Genomic DNA, 23,117 nt, shown 5'->3' with positions numbered 1-23,117 from the left:
TGTGCAGAAAACGTGGTGTACCAAATTCCCTTTTCTTGCGGTGCTGTTTACGTCGGGCAGACCGGCAGATGCTTAAACAAAAGGCTCATGGAGCATGAAAACTCAAGAAAAAGTGACCCTCTTAGCCATGTTGCCACTCATTGTGAAAAGTGCAAATGCCAACATGAAAGGGAGCGAGAAAGGAAATCGGAACAAAATGGCGGGCTTCCGCGCACAAGTTCCGCTGCAAAAAGTGCAAGTGCGCACCTGAGTACAAGAAAACCGAAGTTCTGTTCCGACATAAAGATTAGCTCACGCGCGAAACAATGGAAGCGCATCACATCCACAGGCAAGGTGTCGAATGAATCAGCAATCCTTCCGTGCCGCTCAGCAACAAGGAATTAGCATACATCACTTCCCATGTGGCATAGTTTTTGATTTTCACGGCCCTGTTCACGCTGTATTCTTACTTCTTTGTGTTATGTTTTCGTATATATACCCTTCCGTCCTTCAATAAACCCAGTTTATAGTAAACAGCGCTTGTCTTGTCGTTGTCCCGCCTTTTTGCGCTTTTCACCAGTATGAATGCATACCAACTCGCCCAGATCTCAGCTTTAATAAAACTCTTTTCTCGCACGCGTCTCCGCTGGTGTATCCGCTCGCCCGCTCCGCCCCGCTGGTCGTAAAAACGCTCAGCTAAAACTGCCTTATATTTTGCCTCCATCCAAATCCGGCCGACGCGGCCGGGATCGAACCCGCGTCTTTCAGGCCAGCAGCCGAGCGCCGTAACCACTGAGCCACTGCGGCGGAGTAAAAATAAAAACAATAAAAAATAGTTTATGCACACTCTTTAGGAGGTTCTAGCGGCGGTTGGAGTGAAAGAAGTAATTTAATAACCAATGCATTTGTTACACGCAGGTCCCTTGGTCCCCGAACGATCCAACTGCACTACAGGTTAACGATTTAACAGAGTTCCATGATGTGGGCGGCCCGGTACGCAGTGATCTTCTGCCTCGGCGGGTCCGTTAAGCGGAGTAGGATCTCCCATTTCTTCCAGGTGGTCAGGAGCTCCTCGCCCCATGTAGGAGCGTCCGCAGGAGATTCAAAGAGAATATGGTACGGGCAGCTTACGGGTAGGTTGACTGAATACAGGAGCGGGTCTATGCTGCCGGGTGGATTCGGGAGACCACATAGGAGGAGGGAAGGGGCGATTTTGAAGGCGGAGATTAATTTTATTCCAATTGTCAAATGATTGGTGAGGTAATGGTTTTAGCTAGCGTCCAGAGCGATATGCCTGGGTCAGCTGCTCCTGCCTGGATCACCTCCATGCTCTCCTGGGAAGAGCCCGACTCGGATTCTGCCGCCGCCTAGTTCATAAGATCTCGGGAGTGGTCCTTGACGGCTTCGTTGAGGGGGTACCTAGAGTGCGTAGGCACCCAGATTAGCTCCACGTGTGAAGGCGTGTTTATAGGGGGCGAGCTGAGAAGGAGGAAAATGTTATCATGCAGTCGCCCTCGTGCAAAAAACAACAGTGCAGTTTTTAGTCGGTAAGGACGTACCATGCATTAGCGTGAGTAAGGCAAGCGCGTTTGCCTCCTCTTCCGAGATTACCGGGGTGGATGCGGCAAGAGAGTTGCAATGGTTTGCAGTGCGTGGTCAAAGACTGCAATTGCCACGTCTCCAACCTGTGCTTACCACGTCCCCCCACACAGCGTCGGCTTCCTTCCCGTACTATTAGTGGATACCTTTTACACGGGCTACGCGGCGGGCCGAGTGGCAGGTGGCGTAGGTGGTTGAATGAAGGGGTGTCACAAGGAGCTGTGTGTGTATGGGGACTGGTTGGGTTTCTTAGTACGGAATGCCACTAACGCAAGCTGCAGCCCGGGCTCCTTAGATACGTTTAGACGCTGGGACCTTCGCCCCGGCACAGCAGCGCGTGCTGGCACGATCTCCTCCTTCTCAAAATGCCCTACTACCTTCCCCAGGGCGCGGTTGGTGGTGGTGGTGAAAACTTTATTTGGAACAAGGGAGTTTTGGACACGTAGGTCCGTGGGCCCCCGCACGGCCCCACTGCACTCAAACGTTCATGTCCCAGAGGCTCATGACGCTGGCAGCGCGGCCTGCGGCGATGGCTTGCATGGTCGGGTCCTCGGAGCGCAGTAGGATCTCCCAAGCCTCCCCGTGTCGGGTTTTTGTTTTTGTGTTCGATTCTAGCCTGCTGACTGTGCCTATTGCCTAGCAACTTTTATTTTTCGTGCCCCTTTTTTCATCGCCATTTTCTCATGCATTCCCTCACGCTTTTACGCCTTCTCGCATTCTTAAATGTTTTTTACGTAGCCCAAAGATTCCGTTTTGCTTTGATGTACTCATTTTCTTGCCTATCTGAGCTGTAGTTGTAAAAAGCGGTAGCTGGGTCATGCACATATTTGTATCTGTTAGTCCTTTTATCATTAGTTTGGTAATGCTATAGTTTGATAGTGCATGCACTTTTCATGAGATCATTCGAGCTGCGTTATGACTCGCCAAATGTGTGAGGCGTTCCCTCGCTGTGTCCCGTGTGTGACAGTGTATCACGTGGTTCAGGAAATAGTATAAATCTGTGCTCGTTTTCTCACGCAATAAAGAGTTGGTAGTCAGCGCCCGTCCTGTGTTTTTCGTGTTCCTTCTGTCCTTGTTCCGTAGCGCTGTTGTGATGGTTTGGTTTGGTTTACTGTGATTTAACGTCCCAAAGCGGCTGAGGCTATGAGAGACGCTGTAGTGGAGGGCTCCGGAAATTTCGACCACCTGGGGTTCTTTAACGTGCACTGTTGTGAATCTGTTTATTAAGCATGAACCAACTAGCTCACACCAGAATCCTCTTCACTGTCAGCAGTGCTAAAACACTGCAGTGCGCTCTTTTGAATAATTCACTAAAAATTTTAAGCATATAACCTTAACTATTCAAAGAACGGGATTATCCCGATTATAATTACGAATGGTTGATAGCAGCCTGTACTGCAACCTGGCCCGGTCGAGAAATCGCGGTAAGAATCGCGTCGACGTTCTGAAATCGTCGGCAGCGTAACTTTCAGTGCAGGCAGCATTTTGTTATTCTCACGCAGAAATCACAGGCCGTTGTGAGAACGTATCGTCGAACGAGGAGGAGTTCTCGCTTGCGATGTGACGCGTTTGTCAGTCTCTTGGGTAGAAATGGTCCATACAAGAATCGTTTCCCACGACATCGCTTCACATGATCAGACTCGCATTTCATGTTGCAAAGTTTTGGCGCGAATGTGCTCACGGCCGTCAGGGACCGAGATCCGTGCCATCACAGCCAGCCACGAGTTTACCTCCTACGAAAATCCCGCAGCCAAGAAACGTTGACGCAATGGATACGTCTCGAATAAGCCGCAATTGATACGGTTAATTGCTACAGCAAGATATCTATCTGATTAGCTACAAACACATGCCTGGACCGCCGCACACGATTAGACGGGAGGCACTGCAGGGAGCGCCAATCGAAAAGCTCGAACCATCCGGCTCGTCTGCAAGCAGCAAAAGGATCGTACAACGCCTTTCCGCCCCAAGCCCGGGCGGATGCTGTAAACTAGCGGTACGCTTCTTGGCGGAATGTGCCCGAAAAACAATCGTACGACGGCCTTAAGCTCCGCAACAATGCGCGAGACCAGGAGTTAGAGCGAATACCCGGATGAAGGGTGGAAAAAGCGAGCATGAATGCTTTAGGCCGCTGAATCCTCGCTCCGCTTTCCGGTCTGGTCAAGCGCGTGGGCGCGTCATGTGGGAAAACCCTGAAATTGTACTTCCCTTCGTTTACGAGGACGCGCCTGACACTGGACCAGTTCATTTCCGTCCAGGGAGACTGTCTTTCGACCTAAAAATATCGATTTTACTTGACATCTCTCTGTGCTGGAGTCTACCCGTCGCAAACGGTACGATCTAAAATCTCGAAGGACACAGTGACGGGAACTAAAAATTTTGCCATTTCTTCCCTAATCAGCGCCTCGCGTTGGGTGAGAGCACCTGCACCATCCGTTTCCAAGGCGAAAGCTTTTAAGCGCTCATAATCGCGGCCATGACTTTGTCTGTCGTAACAGGTCATCACTAGTCACAACTCATGACTAACTAGTCATCACTAGTTATTCATTCACCAGTCATGACTAGTTAGTCATTAACCAATCAGTCATCAAGTTAGTCATCAACTAAATAATCATGACTAACCAGTCATGACGATAAATCACTAACCAGTCGCGACTAGTCCCGACTAACCAGTCATGATTCATGACTAACTAGTCGTGACTAGTTAGTCTATAAGCAATCATGACTAGTTCGTCACCAACTAATTAGTCATGACTAACTAGTTATTAACTAATCTGGAACTAATCAATCATGACTAGCTAGTCAACTAATCATGACCAGTTAGTCATTAACCAATCATAACTAGCCAGACTTAAACTAATCATGACTAGTTAGTCATTGGTCATGGCCCAATTAGTCATGGCTAGCCAAACCAAGTCGCCCCATAGCCGCCTCGTGTGTGCCAACGGCCGTGCGGCCGAAGTTGCGCGGAAAGGCTTTCACCTCGCGCACTTTGGATCCTCAAAGGGGCCCCTGAATTTTTCAAGCACGTTGTTCAATAGTTATTTTGAAACTCTTCTTCTTTTCTCATGCTCTGTGCACCCTTCAAGTGTACAAATCATGGCGCCCTCAAAGTGTGGGACGTCAAAGTTGCAATGTAAACTACTCCGTCACAGCGAAAATGATATGCCTAGCCAAGGGTTCGTTTTCGAAACCAAATCTATGACGACAAGAGCACCAAATTTATTTTAGAATGAATGAAAGCCTCGCGACCAAATTAGAGTTGCCATCGAAGTGTCATCAGTTAGGTGAATTGATAGCATGTTATTTTTGGAAATGTTTAATGGTGACGATATTTTTTCTCCTAGGAAAGAACCCGAAAAGTGTTTGATACTTCAGGTAAGGAGGTAAGCAAGATGTGGAGATTTTAGGGCTAAATACAGGGCAAAAATATTGGTCGACATCTGTAGAACACAGAGTTTGATACTATTAGATTATAGAGTTCTCAGCGATCTCCAGTGAAGGCAATATTTTTTCATATTTCCGAGATATGCCTCACCACGGCAACTGGCCAAGAAAGAAGTCTAAGAGCTCTCAATAAGGAATTTCAAAATCTTGTGACATACAAAACATTTTGTGATGCGCAGGAGGCGTGCTACTGCACCCTGCTTCGCTTGAAAAAAAGCAAAGCTTACCTGTGATTGGCTCAAAGGAGTAACCTGGAACAAAGAGGAATATGTAAATAACCAGCCTTAAGTACAATGTCACGAATGTAGCTATCGTAACCTGAAAAGCTTTTTTTTTGTTTTGCAGTAAGATACGGAACGATCCTAAAACCCGCCATTTTCTAAATAAAATTTTTTTAACCATCAATATTGTTTTCTCTTATTCTTTTCAAAAAGCCGATTAGCACTTACCTAAAGACTGCTGCTTTGCATGACTTCCTGAAAAACAAAGACTGTCATTAGAAACAGACGTTCAGTACAAGACTGATAACATCAAAGTTAAGAATACAGAACTGCAGCAAGAAAATGAGTGCAGCGATGTACTTCTGGGATTTGGGGCTATAACCGTCTGAATGCCTCACGTTTGAAGCGTCTGTCTGTTCGTGTGGCATCCTTTTCAACAAAGACGCCCGTCAGTGCAATGCAACGAAATGAAGAAACAAAATGTAACGCACAAGCTCACTTGCGCAGACAGCGCATTGAAAAAACCGCTTTCTAGCTTTCTAGCCCTATTCCCCTATCCAAGATCACCAACATTCCAGCCCAGTATAGGCTTTGTCAAGTAAGAAAAGTAGCAATATGCAAGGTGAGGCAGTGTTTATATGTTTGCCAATTAGTTTAAAAACGACAACGTACATGTACAACTCAAATACTTATGCTGCAATGACCGGCCCATTTTTGGTATTTATGGCATAATTAAATTCTATATGCAACATGTGTAGATTTCGGTAGCTTGTAAGAGTAGATTCCTTAAAAGACGTGAAAGGAATCTGTTGCATTTTGACAACATTTGCGGTGAGTCATTGTGCTGCAGCTTTTAAAAACGAAAACACATTTCCCTTACAATGTAATCACAGCAACTTATTTATGACCCACGAGCCCAACAAATTGTCTTTAATCAAGGAAACACTACAAGGCTCCTTGGCAATATGTTTTGTCGGGCATTCTTCTTAATTCTCTTCCTCTTAATATGATTGAGTAGACATAGCATACTGAACAAAAATTTGTTTTGGCATCTAATTGTCAAATAGATCGGGTTATTTTCGCCTGACAGTTCCTTAAAAAAGGTTGACAACAAGGCTTATCATTTTTAAATGAGCAAAGAAGTAGTATATATCTGAAGTGTGGAATAATTTTTCGCTCCAGAAAATTTGCGGCAGACATACAGATCTTTGATGTCGTGCAGACATTGCACTGGCAGGCATATCGGATAGTGACATCGTACGGCGAACGTTTTTAAACATATGCCTTCGCGTAACTAGGCGCCGAGGCCCATGGGTACTAAGGCTCTTAATGTTTAATGTATTCATTAATGACTATAGTAATATAAACAATGCTATTCAGTTCATTCTGCACGCCGACGACATTGATCTGCTTCTCTTTGGCCCTGATGTGAAGTATCCCATAGCGAAGCCTAACATTACTCTAGAAAAATTATCAGCCTGATGTGGCTCAAAGCAACTTCAAAATAACTGCGACAAAAAACTATATTATTTCGTGCTAAGAATAAAGTTCTCCAGTATGAAATATCTGTTAGACATTAAAGCACACGACAACGACGTTAGCAATTATAAGTCATCAGGGATGTATTTTTTGTCTTTCTTCATCTGGGATAACCCCAATAACCACCTATGCAAAAAACTTTATTCAGATTTGCGCTCACTACAATGATACCGCGACTAATTGCCTCTAAAATGTCAAATACCAATTTTTTATGCATTGTTTCATTAAAAATTTGGTCTTTTACCCGGTAGTAGAGATCTCGGGCTAGCACCTGAGCCGTCTCATTACCTAGGACGGATGTGTGTGCTGGTACCCAAATTAAGGCGATCTTGCGATCAATTTCGGCTGCGGACAGAATTCGAGCCGTTTCTGGCGAGACCCTGCCCTTTCCGATGTTGCTAATTGCGGTTTTGCCGTCACTAAGAATCAAACTAGCCTTGGTTCCGGCGCAAGCAAGCGCTATTGCGACCTCCTCGGCCGTATCTATGTTTCTACTCCCAATGGAGGCGGCGGCGATTGGTGCACCTCGGCCGTCGAATACCGACGCGACCGCCGCCCCCGACCTGCCACTCGCTGCGTCCACGTAGGCAACCTCATCTGCCTTGAAATTCCCGGCCCTTTTAACAAGCTCCTCCGCCCTCTTCTCCCGTCTTTCCCTGTGATGTTCTGGGTGCATGTTGCGGGGGAGGGGGGGATTGATGATATTCTCGCGACATTGTGGCGGTAGGGCAACCTTGTCACATATGCTCCTATCTACTTTTCGGTCCACCCACTCTAAGACGGTCCAGCCCGTATTCGTTGTACTCAGTCAGGGGATGGACGAACGGTTGCAATCGTACGCGGAAATCGCCATGCACTACAGGTTAGGCAGGCGTCCAATGCCACCACCAGATATCTAAGCTTAAACAATACAGAGGCCATCGTCTGGCGACGAAAATTACAGGCCGAAAATTTCGCAAACCCCGTTTGGTTATTTCACACCCAGTTAGAAGATAAAAAGACGATAAATGTAAGCACTGCGGAGCAAGGGGGACCCTCAATCACATAATTTGGAAATGCCCCGGATCCCCGGGCGCTGAGGACATTATTAAGAGTAGAGCAGCCTGGGAGGCCCTTCTGCGAAGCGAGGTCCCCGCCGACGAGAAACGGTTTGGGTTTGGTTTGGTTTATGGGGTTTAACGTCCCAAAGCGACTAAGGCTATGAGAGACGCCGTAGTGGAGGGCTCCGGAAATTTCTACCACCTGGGGTTGCCGACCAGAAACGAGCTGTCCGCCTGGCGGCTGAAGCCTCAAAGAGCCAATGTATCTTCGCCAGTCTTTAGTCGCGGAGGTCCCGGCACCCGTCCCCTAGGCCTGCGTGCCAGGGACGGGGAGTAGGGGGCCTCCTACAGCGGTGGAAATAAAAGTTATCAATCAATCAGTCAATCAATTTGTTCTTTTGCAGCTTATTGCGGGCTACAGTTACAAAGACTCTGTCGTGTCTTGCTAAGGGAAACGACACTGTAGCCGAGGTGCAACAAGAACTCGGGTTTATTGTCAGCCGGCCGTCAGACCGCGCGTCCCGCTGGTCGACGACTGCCCGCGAAAACCAACACGCATGTGCTTATATCGAGATACAGACAGGCAAGGGGGCGGTGCCCAAATACCGGCACGTGGCCGTGAGTTGGCCGTTTGCTTATCGTGATACAAACACTACATTCCCCCTTCCCTAGACGATGCATGCTCTCATTACACATGGTTGACATTTATGACAAACGGTTAGTTTTTATACAGAAATAACAAACACAAGTGAACGGTTCAAACTCTAGTTCCAAAAATTGGTTGACACAATCACGGCACTGATGTGTACCGATCCGGCGGACGTCTTTCCCTTGTCGGATACCGATGTCGTGTTGAGGCTTCGTGGCCCCTGTCGCCAGGAGAAGACCCCGAGTCGTGATCGATGTCTTCGGAACCGAGGGCTTCCGTCGATACTCCGCCTCCTGCGGCAAACGCCCCTGGATCTTCCTCAGCTGTGCCCGCTGCTTGTTTCGGCGGCTGCATGGCACTCTGTTCATCAGTGCCCGTCGATGACCCAGATGGTTGCCACGGCTGCCAGGAATCCTCACCATGGGCGCCACAACCGTGGTCTGCAGACGTAGCTCCGGGCAACTTCCTTCATCCGCACTACCCCTACCCCACCCTCGTCGCCAAAAAGTTGTCGTGTCTTGCTAAGGGAAACGACACTGTAGCCGAGGTGCAACAAGAACTCGGGTTTATTGTCAGCCGGCCGTCAGACCGCGCGTCCCGCTGGTCGACGACTGCCCGCGAAAACCAACACGCATGTGCTTATATCGAGATACAGACAGGCAAGGGGGCGGTGCCCAAATACCGGCACGTGGCCGTGAGTTGGCCGTTTGCTTATCGTGATACAAACACTACAGACTCACATGAAGAAATTCTTAAAAACGCGATCAAATTTCTATTCAAACACGTTTCTTCATCTGCGAATCTAAACTATATGTATTTCGTCTTTTGTAACTAATGTATTTTTAATCCACCCATGTCGACATTATTTATCAACTTGGGCATCCTCCGATTTACGCTAAGCTTTGATGGATACGCTAAATCGGGATGTATGGGCGGTACCATATTTTCGCAGTAACTATAAATTAGTCTTTAGCTCGTAAACCTCTCTGTACTCTAAATAAATTTCAGAACACTATCGTCTATAAAATAAAGAAAATACGAAACTGCTTTGTAAGTCTATGAATACTTATGTACTGTTGATACCATAGTTCTTATTATTTCCCGTGTTGTTTATAAGGGCGTCCTGTTTGAACATGTTCATAACTCTGTTTAAATGTCCTGTTTGAATGCAATTCTATTTTAGTTTTCTGTTTAGTTTTTTGGCTACAAAGATGAAAGTTTTACTTTCACACCTTGTCATTGCCTCTTTTTCTGTGCTTTTTATTTCACCATAATGTTCTATGTGTTTTGCAGTCAATGATGGCTTCTATTTAGTGGTCGCGGGCTATACGCCATGCATTGCATTTTTCTACGCCATGCATTGCATGTGGTTCCTGGACCTAGTGAAGCTGCTTCAGCAAATTTTATACAAGAATCCATCCAGAAATGTATTTTGAATAAAGGAAATTTAACTGAAATAATAGTTTTGTGGTTCCTGTGCTCTAAGAGGTGAAACAGACCGACGCATCAACTTTAGGTAGAGGAAATTTGGGTGAGTTGGTGTTTTTTTCATTGTTGCTCAGAGCGTGCGAAAAGAACACGCGCAACCTCTTCCGCCACAGCGATAAGTTAAAGGGATGCTGAAAGGTTTCCCAGAAAAATTGAGTGGAGAGATGCGTTTCCACCCTCGGAATTCGAATTTCTCTTCGAAATTAAACAAAGGAAAGCGCAAACCTATTTTATTTTGTCTAGAAGTGCAGCAGCAGCCTCGGGTGAGCTCGCGCGCCTCGTTGCCGCCTGTGATTGGTTGCGCGCCTCGTGACGTCAACAATGGCGCTGGCTCGGTCGGCTCGGCCGCCGCCGCTGCACATGAACCGCGGCGCTCGGCGGTTCGAGGTTGTTAATTTGCTTCTTATACGACGATGGAACACATCGAAGTTTACCCAGAGTATCTTGGCCTCATCCCCTACATGTTAGAACCGATTACACACAGCAAACCACTCCAAGAAAGAAACGACGCTGGCGCAAGCCGTGATTTTGACTCGAACGAAAGCGAAGTGTCAGCATCTCCACGTGTTGGAAATGACTTTGATAAGTATACTTTTCTTGCCCAACTACATTCAGAGATACAGTGGATGAATTTTGAGGCGAGAAAATGCAGTATAGCACTGCCCGACGTAATTTTCCTAATAGAATGCAAGCGGGATGCGATCGTCGGCATTTTTGTCTTGCCGCTTGTCAGTGCTGCCGGAAATCTGCTTGTAATCCACAAAGATCATTTGCATGCGCAAGAAGCTATCAGGCTCTTTTTGCACGCAAATTTTATGCTTGCACCACTTCATAGTAGCTGCATGCCGCCTCGATTCATAACATACAAGTTCGCAGCGCTTTGCGACAAAACTCGTCTAGGTGACAAACGTGCGCCTTCCGTCTTGCGTGCCAAGATGGGAGCTAGCAGTAAATTAAACTCCTTGTTTAGGCGAGTTGGTTCATGCTGCAAGTCCTTTTAAGAATACTTTCCTCCGTTTGCGCCGCCTTCATCGTGCTTGTTCTCAGATCTAGCGGCAAGCGATTTTTTCACTAACTAGATGGACTCATGCTGTAGCCGGGCAGGACGAATCGCAAGGCTGGCTGTAGCACACTTGGCGCACGATTATATAATATTATTAATGTCTGAAGCCATGCGGCAGTCGGCAATTTTTTAGGACTACATGCGTTATTAGAAATGTATTCCTGGCAGTTGAGTGATGTCATTGTAAACACTCTACTTCCAAAACAGATGCTCCTGCGTCCGCTACATTCCAGAAGGGAGTGAAAAAGACTGCTGGTGCTGCCAAGAAATTAATCAAATTATCAGAAAACAGACGGTATTGCACCGGGTTTCCGTCGAGCTGTCTGTTGACAGGCCCAGTGAATGCATTGTCGTCAGGCTGTGGTGATAGTTCTGATCACGAAAGTGGCCAGAGCATAGCACTGTTGCCTTTGACGGCTTGAAATCCCGTCGCTTGACAGCAGCGACTTACTTCGCTGAGAGCTTCTTATTTTGAGGGAAATGATGAAAGACCACATCGTCGCGGCCGTGGATGTCCGTGCAGCCGAGGGCTGCGCAGAACGGCGGCATGATGGGTCCACCGCTTCCTTCGATGCTACACACCTTCTGTACCTCATCACAAACATAAAAACGCACAAATACAGAAGCACACGGCAGCTCGAAGCAGTTTATGACGGCACGCACGCAGAAACAAGCACGGCCGCGGAGGCTGTGAAGTGACGGATCACCGGTGTTTACGTCACCGCTCCGCGGTTTCCGGTTTTGGCTCGCATCGTCAGAGTCATCTGCAGCGCTCGGCGGACGCGGGGGGGGGGGGGGGGGGGGGGGGGAGGCGGAGCTACCGCGTAATTTTAAACGGTGATTACGTCGCTCCTAAGTTATGAATCTGTAAAAAAAAGTTCACCTGCATGATTTATAAAGTTCCCACATCGACACGTGAGCATTTTAATGAATTCGAAAAACTCTTCAGCTTCCCTTTAACACGCGAGACAAAGGTGGCGTGAACTCATCAGAAGGGCCCGATGTGTGTCAGCAGCTCCTCTGTTGCACTCTTCCCACGTGTCTTTCATATAACGTTTATAACGTCTTATAATCATAATTTCTTTCAAAACATGTATATATATATAAGAAGGGGGAAGTTCGGATGGATCCGGTAGAACATAAACGTAATTCGGTTCACACACGGTAGAAAAAACAACTTTATTCTATAAAGCTGTAAAGTATAAAGAATAAAGTTGATGTTTTTCTCCCGTGAGTCAACCGAATATATATATATATATATATATATATATATATATATATATATAGGTTTTGATCTTGAATAAACTGAGTTTATAGTCAGTGCTTGTTCGTGGGACACCTTTGTATTTCGTCCCGTCTTTCGTGTACCATCAACTTCAGCTCTATGCGCTTAACAAGTGCCCTGCCCGCGCCGTCAGAGCGCACAATAAGCTTGTGTGCACTTACAACGATAATGGCGTGAAGGATGACAATGCAGTTAAGGAGCCTTGGGGAGTTCAGGCTGAGATAAATGCAGTATAATTCACTACCACTCGCGCTCGTGTTGTTCGTCTCTCGTCTCTTGTGTCCTCGTCTTTTGCTGCGCTACAGTATATTGGAAATTGTCACTACCACCTTCAGGGTGTCACGGGATGGTCTTCTCGAAAATAGGCTGCTCATGGATTGCAACCACAAGTAGTCGATCTTGCTATGTCATATGCTAAGCTTCATGGTGCAATTTTCAAAGAAAGCAGGAGCAGCATTCTCTTGTTTCCAATGCCAACACCAGCGAATAAATCCCAGTAGCGCAATGCTTTTTCGCAGCGGTTGCTGTTAGAGAATAGTTCAATCGCATTCCCACCCAGCGTTTATAGGCGTTCATTTTTATTGCGCACATGACACTGGATACGATCGTTTATGCGAGCATATAGCGCATAATCGCAAATTCTGTTTAAAATGCTCAGCCAACGTATACTTCAGGATGCGCAGTTTCGCTCATGAATCGCATATTTAGTGTAAAGAGACTAACTTGCAGAGAATAAGGGACCTTTATATGAAAAGAACACCTGAAATACATGCGCGCGTCCTAGCCCTCTTCCGCTCGAAATGTGTTTCCCTCAGCTGCAAATGTATGTGCTACCGAATAAAATGGATGCGGAATCAAACTCATGCGGGATCACTACACCCTAGCTTCACCCGAGGTTCTGATGGATGGACGGACGGACGGACGGACGGATGGACGGACGGATGGATGGATGGACGTATGAATGGATGGGCGGATGGATGCACGGACGCACGGACGCACGGACGGACGGACGGACGGACGGACGGACGGACGGACGGACGGACGGACGGACGGACGGACGGGTGGGCGGGCGGATGGATGGACAGATGGAAAAATTCCTTTTCTCGTTTATTTTTGTTTATCTGGTCTGTAATTCGCCATTTAGTTTCACTATTGTTTCCCACACTTTTAGCCTTATGTCACCTATCTGCTTTTCAGCCACGAATCTCCCAATCGCTTTTTGCTAACTTCCTCTGCAGGTTTATTTACATGACCATTGCTATCTCTAAACTCTAGGGCCTCAAGAAGAGACATGCGGATGTATAACATCACATTTGCATATGAGGTGTTCAATTGTTTCTACAGCTTTAAAACACACAGCACATGTGCCATCATCATGGTTAAATTTTTTTGTAGCTGCGCGTTCTACGACACCGCGACCTAGCTTTAAAAAGAAGGGCATTGCCTCGAGTTATCACAGAAAAATTCCTTGCTGATGCACCTTTTACATTGTCGGTATAGTTCTACGCTATGCTTCTTTTACTCTGAAATAATCCAATTTTTAACTTCCGCGTTTTTAATCAGTCGTTTAATCCTTTCTCTCCGTCTTCGTGTCCGGCATACTTACTGGCTAGATTCCAAGTTCTTTTCCGCCTCTGTGAGCTAACGCTCTTTCTGTATATACCATAGCTGCGCACCGGTTATCGTCCAATTTCCTAAGGCGTTCTTCCTGTAGTATTTTACTCTAAGCTTCCCGTGCTTTGAACGATACCCAGCCCATATCCTCCTGTACTGCCTCGTTTGCGGTTTTGCTTTGAGGATCTAGTGCTGGTCTTCCATCAGCTTTCTCATTTACTGGTAATCTCGACAGAACTTCTGCCCTTCTGAACTTCTACCGAACCGCATTCCCGAAAATTAGCCCCGGTACCGTTTTTCCTTTTGAAATACCTTTCAGTATTTCATATTTGTTGTACCCCATAGTACACTATGCTTCATTATCCCGGCTTCTCTCCGCCCTTTTACCCTAAGAGACTGTGCATGTTTCCCCTTGTATATCTGCCCTTCGTTTACCCATATCCCGAGGTATTTGTATTAGGCCACTCTAGGTATTTCATGGCCTTGTATTTTAAACACCTCATCAATTGTAAAGATGAAAATCATTACACCTGAATTAGTTGCGCTAAAACTGAAACCTACTAGTATATCTCTCCTTCATCTCCACAACAATTAACCAGAGTTTTCAAAACTCCCTGGGTATCCGCTGATAGTACAATATTGTCCGCAATATTGTCCGCTTTGAATAAATAAAGTTTACCTCCGTTAATAATTGCAGCTCTTCTTTTTGCTGTCTGGTGTCCTTCAAGGCAGTGTGATTGGTCCACTGTTATTTCTTATTTTAGAGCGCAGCTCTTTGGCATCCGTTCCTGGGTTTCGCGGCGTCGTCGGCCTCGTAACCAGCTCCGCCCCCAATGTCACGCTTTTCAATTGGTCGAAATGCTCGTGACGTCACAGTGCGCGAATTTCAAATGGGGCCAATTGTACTTTGGCTAGTAACCTTGCAACCAATCAAAGGGATCGTATAGTGATGCTGCAACTAAGTTGGACTGAATTTAGTTAATTGTTTAATTAATCAATTAGCCTAATAAATATAGAGGAGAATGAAGAGGTCAGAAGAAAAGAAAAGAAAGACGCGCGCCGCAGCGACAACAGCGTCCGCGGAAGGAGACGCTGCTGAAAAAAAACAGATAAGTACGAAGCCGCGTTCCCTCCACCACCACGCACTTCCCCACTCAGTAAGACGTTGCTCGTTTCATATACGTTGTGTCGAACATCCTAGACAGTTCCAACAATTGACAGGTTAATGACAGAACACGATGAATAGAAATACAATAATATAAATATGAAATAGCCTAATTAACTTTTCTAGTTAGACCGCATAAATCAATAAAACCGAGAACGAAATTGGTCGAGTTGGGGAATCGAACCAGGGTCTCCGGAGTGCGATACGAGCACGCTAGCCACTCCGTAATGCGAGCTGAATGGTTTGGAATGAACAAAGGCGCGTCTAGCTAATACGGCGTCTTCGTTCACTCCCATCTTCCCCCTTTCCCTTACGGCGAGGTGCAGGTGTCCACCCAGATATGCGAGAGAGATACATTTCCTTTCCTCAAAAAAAAATTTACCGTCCAGCAAGGCGTACAGCCGAATTGGCAATGGCGTTCTGTGGACTCCCTGGCAGCGTTGCAAGACGCTGTCGCGTTCCACTCTTACAGGCGAAGCTTAACATGTTAACCACACATCAGTAACACACGCAGACAGCCAATGGACGCGTCATTCGCTGGCAGCACTTGATTCATCATTCACAACCACATTCTTAACGTACGCTCCCTTGCCGCACATGCCAAGGACGTACACCACGATCACATTCTGCGCCATTCCTCTGTACTTTGCTTTGCTGAAACCTGGATGGATCCCGAAGAGCCTCTCGAAATCATAGATTTCCTATACTGCTGTGGTGCTCGCAGAGACCACAACAGAGCGGCGGGAGTCGCTATCTACTTGCGCACAGGTCTCTCTGCAATACCAGTCGAAATGTTTGGCACGTCACATGAAGTTGGCGAACTGTGCGCCGCAAAGTTGCCCAACGGCTTGCTGGTAGTAGCTGCCTACTTCGCCCCTACCGCACTCACGAAAGACGTCGTGCACTTCCTACAACTCGCATTAACCGTCCATCGATCCACACCGATGTTAGTAGTGGGGGACTTTAATGTTGACATAAAGACAAACAGCAATTTCCTAACACTTATGCGGGAGAACATCCCGTTCCTCTCGCTCGTAACGCGTCCCACGGCTGTGACAACCTCGCGAGGCACTTGTATAGATCTCGTCTTTGAGAATCAAGCATTGGTGTACCAAGTCGAACATATATCAGTCTATTTCTCCGACCACAAAGCTTCCTTCATGACTGTCAAGAACTGTTAGTGGAGTCTTTGTTAAAGGAATACGTGGGAAAAATAAAAAAAAAGTGATAGCGCATACATGTGTTACTCGATTTCTTTGCCTCAATCTATCGAAAAGGTGAAACAGCTTATTTGCTGCGCTCAAATTTCGCATTAGGAAGTAACGTAATCGTCGGTAATTTTTTATCAATGATATCAACGCATGTGTACCTTCTTCTATTAGATTATTTGATGACGACTGTGTGCTTTATTGTAACATCTCCCGTGACACTGACAGCTTCGCTTTACAGTCCGATCTAAATGCAATAGTTGAATGGTGTTCTTCTTGGTTAATGCTTTGAATCTCTCTAAAACTAAAACCGTGTCCTTCATCATCATTTAACCTGGTGTTAAAGTTCTTATCAGATTAGCAATGAAGCAATCGAACTTACAAATACATATAAATATCTTGGACTCCGCATACAGTCAGACTTTCCTTGGCGTCACCACATAAATGTCATCCTTGCCTTTGCTAACCGCTCATTGGGCCTTCTTAAACTCAACCTTACACACGCTCCTGCCCACTTGTGCAAAAAAATAATAATAAATAATAAATACTTTATTCACACCAAAGAAACAATACAAGACTCGGACGCGCCAAAGCCTCAATTGGGCTTGTAGGGCGCCGTCCGGCAGCAGCAACAACCTCTGTTACCAAACAAATTCTTTGTTTTGTGTACATTAAAACATATGCACTATAGCTGTTCAAGCTCGGCAATAGCATCACGTAACTGTCTGCGAGTGTTCAAGTTGAAAACATTATCAGGCGTCTCATTGACTATACATGGGATGTAATATGACCTCATAGACATACCAAAATGAGTTCGCACTGCAGGGACAATATATCGAGAAACTTTTCTTAATGGGATTGGTTTAACGTTTTTGGACCGAAATTCAGAGTTCCAGAAATATCTGAGTACAGTGATTTGTTTGAACACAATGCCAAAGGAAGGCAGACCTGAAGAAAGGAATACAGTTTGCTGTTTATGGGGTATTGAATAGATGACACTCTTAGCCATATTCTTGAGAATACGGTTTATCCTATTTTTCCATGTTGCATAACAGTTGAAGAAACAGCACATGCGAAATCTCAGCAGAGAATATCCCAAAGACTGTGCAATTAAACGTCTTATGGCAAATGGCAGGTAGGCCCTTAGAGCATAGAGCAAGCATGCGACGCCTCTAAGCTTCTTACTGAGGTGTGCCATGTGCGTGTTCCAGGATAAATCACTGTCAAAGTAAATGCCAAGGTATTTCACGGACGGAACACATGTAATGGGGTAGCAAGAACATGCAGTGCAACTGGAGCTGTGCAAAAAAAAACACAGCGTTTTTCGGGATTGGCTTGTGTGCATTTCTAAAGCACACTTGATGAGTTTTTTGGGGGTTTATATCAATCAGGTTACATTGAAACCAATCATATAGATTAGTAGCGTCCTGTTGAAGTTGTTTAGAGTTGCAGCGGCAGACTGGCAGCGGCAGCGGCACGGGAAAGGCACCATCTTAAGAAGTTTTTCTCTGCAATTGCAGATATGAAGTTTTGACATCGACTACAACCGTCTGCGTGCACGTGTGCTGGTTGCTGCGGAAGATAACGTCATCCAGGACTGCATCGCTACCGGCCAGCGGACACGCCCACCCATCGGACGAGGCTATAAAGAAAGCCCAGAGACCTGCGGCTGTCACACTGGCAGCGGCACGGGAAAGGCACCATCTTAAGAAGTTTTTCTCTGCAATTGCAGGTTAGTTGCATCTCTGTTAATATATTTTCCCGCTGTCTTCTTTTACTGCTGCTGCTGCTGCTGCCAGAAGTGTCGCTATGCCCCTTGATGAACAGTGTGGGTCATGTGATATGCAACTCGAGGAACTTGATTCCAAAATCGACTGTAGTGACTGTAAATCTGTCTATCACACGGGAAAATGTGCAGGAATTTCAGATGCTACTATCAAGTCAAAAGGGGAGCAGTATCGCAGTGCGTGGCGTTGCTCAAATTGTAGGCGTTCGAAAGGTCGTGCTCCACAACTCGATAGATCCAGCATTGATACGGATGACCAAGATGTTCGTGCACTGCTGAAATCAATCAATGAAAAGCTGGAGTACCTTTTACCGCTAAAAGAAACAGTTGACAGCGTCGAAGACACAGTTCAGTACATGAGTGACCAGTACGATGAGCTTCTAACTCGGATAGAAAAGAACGAACGTGAAGTCAAGGACCTGAAACACAGGGTAGATAAGATTGAGAAGCAAGACGATGAAATAATGCAGCTGAAAAACGAAATGGACTGTTTGGAATGGAGAAGCCGAAAGCTCAACCTTGAATTCCATGGAATTAAAGCAATGAAGGATGAAAACCTGATTGATGAGATAAATAAGCCGGCAACTCTAAACAACCTGCCACAGCTTCAGGAAAGTGACATAGTGTCCATTCATCGCCTGCCCTCAAAGCAAGATAAGATACCTGGCATTATCTGTCGTTTCGCCAAACAATCAGCAAGAGACAAATGGTGGCAAAACAGGAAAACACTGTGCCAAGGAAATGACAGCATTTTTGTGTTAGAAAACCTGACAAAAAGGACACGTACTCTGCTTACCGAAACAAAGCTCTGGGCCAAGACAAATAACTACAAATACGTATGGCACAACAACAACAACAAGGTCTTGGTCCGGAAAGCTGATGGGCAAAATGCGGTGGTCATTTCCTGCTCTAGTGACCGCGACAAACTTAAGCAACAGATCAGCTGAACACTAAGAACACTATGGCACCTACTCACTCGTATGTATTGCCACACACTTTCAACCATCACTTAGGTACAGCGTTTTCGAAGGCTTTCAAATGTTTTCACTTAAACATACGTTCTTTTACTCGCAAGGAACATGACTTACAACTCTTTTTTGAGCAAACAAAGCAATCCTTTGACGTCATTATGCTGACAGAGACTTGGTGTGTTGACGATGTGAACATCTTTCGGCTTCCATTGTACAATACTTTCTACCTGAATCGATCAACAGGTCGTGGTGGCGGAATATGCACCTTGGTTAAAAAGCCGTCTGCATGTGAAATATTGAACCAGTTTTCAGTAATAACTCATGACTATGAATTTTTATCAGTGATACAAAACAATACTGTTTTCGCTGTTTGCTATCGCCCGCCGAATGGTTCCGTTACATCATTTTTGGAGTTCTTAGAAACTTTTCTCGTCTTTATAAATGAAAACAATTTCAATTTAATTTATGGCGGAGACATTAACATTAACATGATAAAGAATGATTCACCAAAACTTAGGTTAGATACTCTCTTGGAGATGAATGCGTGTTGGAATACTATCAGTCTTCCTACCAGAGTGACCGAGAATTCGTCATCTTTAATTGACGTATTTATTACGAATTTAAGTTCTGAACTCATTAATGCTGGCGTCTTCGCATCGGATCTCAGTGATCACTTGCCGATATATTTATGTTTCAAGGGTCACGTACGAAACAAGGAAACAAAGACAAACCATTTCATTCAACTAATAACAGATCAGACTCTTTCTATTTTTCGTGAGAAGATAGCTCAGACATGTTGGGATACTGTATACGATCTTAAAGACGCAAATTTGGCTTACGAGGCTTTTTTCAGCCTATTGAAAGAAAGTTATGACATTAGCTTTCCTTTTAAGTGCATTAAACAAAAAAAGAAAATACGTAAACCATGGATTAGTGCAGAGCTATCTGCCAGAATACGGAGAAAGAATGCATTATACAGTGAATTTATAAAGACAAGAGACCCTGAAATATTTCAGGCTTTTAAAAAAATTAGGAATCGTTTAGACAAAGATATAAAAAAGGCCAGGCGAGATTACTATACACTTTCTTTTAATTCACTGGTTCCACGTACGGCCACAATGTGGAAAAAACTGAACTCTTTGTTGAATTGCAATATTCCTGGGGAAAGGATACAGAGCTTAAAAATAAATGGTCTTGAGTTAGAGGGAAAAGCACTTGCTGACGCTTTTAACGAACACTTTGTTAAAATTGGAAGTAACAACGCACCAGACAATGATCTTGATGGTATTCCATACAACTCTAGCTCTATATTTTTGTATCCAGTAAATGAGGGAGAGATAATTAGCACAATTCACAGTCTAAATAATAGTACCGCTAAAGATATTGATGGTATCCAAATAAAACCCATCAAATATGTTGCTGACCTTCTCTCTCCTTGTCTTACATATATCTTTAATATCTGTATAAGCGAAGGCACGTTTCCTCGAACGATGCAGATAGCGCGAGTCGCTGCGCTCTTTAAAAAAGGCGATAAAAACGACTTAGGAAACTATCGACCGTTATCAATCCTTCCCGTCTTTTCAAAAGTCTTCGAAAAAGTTATTTTAAAGCGACTATCCGAATTTGAGCAGAAACATTGCCTGCTGACTGATTGCCAGTATGGCTTCCGTAAGGGTTTAGGCACACAACTCGCATTGCTACAACAAAAAGAACACATACTAAATCAGTTTGAAGAAGGAAGACTTGTGTTAGGAATTTTTATTGACCTGTCAAAAGCATTTGACTCCATTAGTCATCAACTTTTAATTAAGAAACTCCAACACTATGGCTTTCGTGGTAAAGCCGCATCTCTTTTATGCTCCTACTTGGAATTTCGTAGACAAATAGTCGTCATAAACAATCACAGTTCTAACCCATTATCTATTTCAGCAGGCGTCCCACAGGGCAGTATATTAGGACCTTTTTTATTTAATATGTACGTGAATGATATTGTGAATATTGATGCAACCGTGAAATTTATCATGTACGCGGATGATACCAGCATATTATTAACCGGTAAAACTAGTGACGACCTTGTTGATGCTGCTAATTTAACATTAATAAAACTAGACGAATGGACGCGTAAAAACAGCCTGACGATTAATGCAAACAAAACAAAAGCCGTATTCTTTCGAAGTAAAAACAAAAACCTAACAATACAAAAGTCTATCTACTTAAATGCCACTCCTCTCGAAATAACTTCCAGTATTAAGACATTAGGTGTTATCTTTCAGCAGAATATGTCATGGGATGTCCACGTGGACAGTATGCTTATTAAGCTGGCACAGGTAATTGGGCTAGTATACCGCAATCGCAATTTACTACCACCAAAAATCTTACTGTTAATTTATAATACCCTATTCTCCTCCCGACTCAATTATTGTCACTTAGTTTGGTCTACGACAACTTATGGAAATTTGCAGAAGCTTCACAAGTTGCAGAAAAGGTTTGTAAGAGTAATAGAAAATCTGCCGTTTTATTCACATACGTATCATCTATTTCCCAAATACAACATAATTCCTGTTACCAAGCTGTTTGATTATATCCTTTGCAAGGCAATTAAGAATGAAAACGCCAGCAACAGTTCATTTCTACATCGTCTAGCCAGGTTACAACAAAACGCTACTACACGCCAGACACGTTACACGGAGCTCTGGAAAGTAAGGACGTTTCGCACAACATACGGCCTACAAACACTACAGAATAAACTACCCCGGTTACTAAATGATTTAAATCATAAACATATCCAACTTGAAAAGGTGACGTTCAAAACACTCCGCCGGTATTTCAACATGTACTAGGACACTTCGCTTGCCATTCCTGTTTACTCTGTCACATTGTTGTTTACCCTGACTGTACCGCTTGTCTGTATTCACTTTGATTTGAATTTTATTTGAAGCAAAAATGTGCTTAATTTATCTGTTACTTTCGCTAAACTCATTGCCATCGCACATGAATGTTCCATTGCTTTTGTAAGTGCTTTTTAGCTTCATTCTAACACATTTTCTGTATAATTTTATGTAGTTCTTATGAGTGATTGTAATTGCAGATGTTTTCATGTTTTGTTCTATTTTCTTTTTGGATGAGACATGCCGTTTCATTGCGCCTATGATGCTGTCAAGTGTATAGGGGGGCCTCCGGCTTTGTCAAGCTGTCGCTTGTGACAGCTTTTACTGCGGGTCTCCCGCGCCATGTATTCATTTGGCGCAAATAAAACCATTATTATTATTATTATTAGTTGATGGAGTGCGCAAGAAAAATCTGTATTAGATGAGATGAGGAGGGTGTCATCTGCATATTGATAAATCTGTGATGAAGTTATAATGCTGGGGAGGTCATTAACATAGAGATTAAATAAGAGGGGTGATAAGATGGATCCCTGGGGAACACCACTATATAAGTCTATAATTCTGCTTTGCACAGGTCCAAGTTCCACCATTTGAGATCGCTGAGACACATAATTTCTTAGTAACATTTGAAAAGGACCACGAAAACCATAGCAAAACAACTTTTCAAAGAGAATATCATGGTGAACAGTATTAAATGCCTTCCTGACATCAAGAAAGAGACCAAATGCCACTTCATTTTCATCAAAACTAGAATGAACGTAATCCGACATCTTTTCTAATAACGTTTGGGTACCAGAACCAGCAACAAATCCGTATTGATGTGGGCTAAGCACGTTATGCCTCAGTAAAGATGCTGACATTGCGCATAAGACGTGTTTTTCTAAAACTTGTGATATACACGACACGATAGATATTGGGCGATAATTCGAGATATCATTTCTTTTGCCACCCTTGTAAAGTGGTATAACACGCGCTTGTTTAAGAGAGCATGGTAAGAAGCCACTTTCAATCATATCATTTAGCATAAAAAGAAGGACACACTACAAGCTTTGGAAGTTTCTGGAAAGGTCGCTGATAAGTATTCCATCAATTCCAGCTGATTTGATATGCCGTAGACAGGAGATTATGCTGAAAAGATCTGGCTCTGTTATGTGTGGAAGAAATGCTGAGTCAATCAC

General features: G+C 44.6%; 1 protein-coding gene across 1 annotated transcript; it reads left to right on the top strand.

The window, feature by feature from the left end:
- Positions 1-18,103: 18,103 nt before the first annotated feature.
- Positions 18,104-19,488, top strand: LOC149345495 (uncharacterized). Its single transcript, XM_089585237.1, has one exon. It carries the CDS (start codon positions 18,104-18,106, stop codon positions 19,025-19,027), a length of 924 nt encoding a protein of 307 aa, XP_089441363.1. The 3' UTR covers positions 19,028-19,488.
- The last annotated feature ends 3,629 nt before the right edge of the window (positions 19,489-23,117 follow it).

This window comes from Amblyomma mixtum, chromosome 4 (genome assembly GCF_055824585.1).
Source record: "Amblyomma mixtum isolate Tamu chromosome 4, ASM5582458v1, whole genome shotgun sequence".
NCBI classification, from domain to species: domain Eukaryota; kingdom Metazoa; phylum Arthropoda; class Arachnida; order Ixodida; family Ixodidae; genus Amblyomma; species Amblyomma mixtum.
Note: the sequence above shows the minus strand (reverse complement) of the source record. Positions and strands in the feature narration are given on the sequence as shown.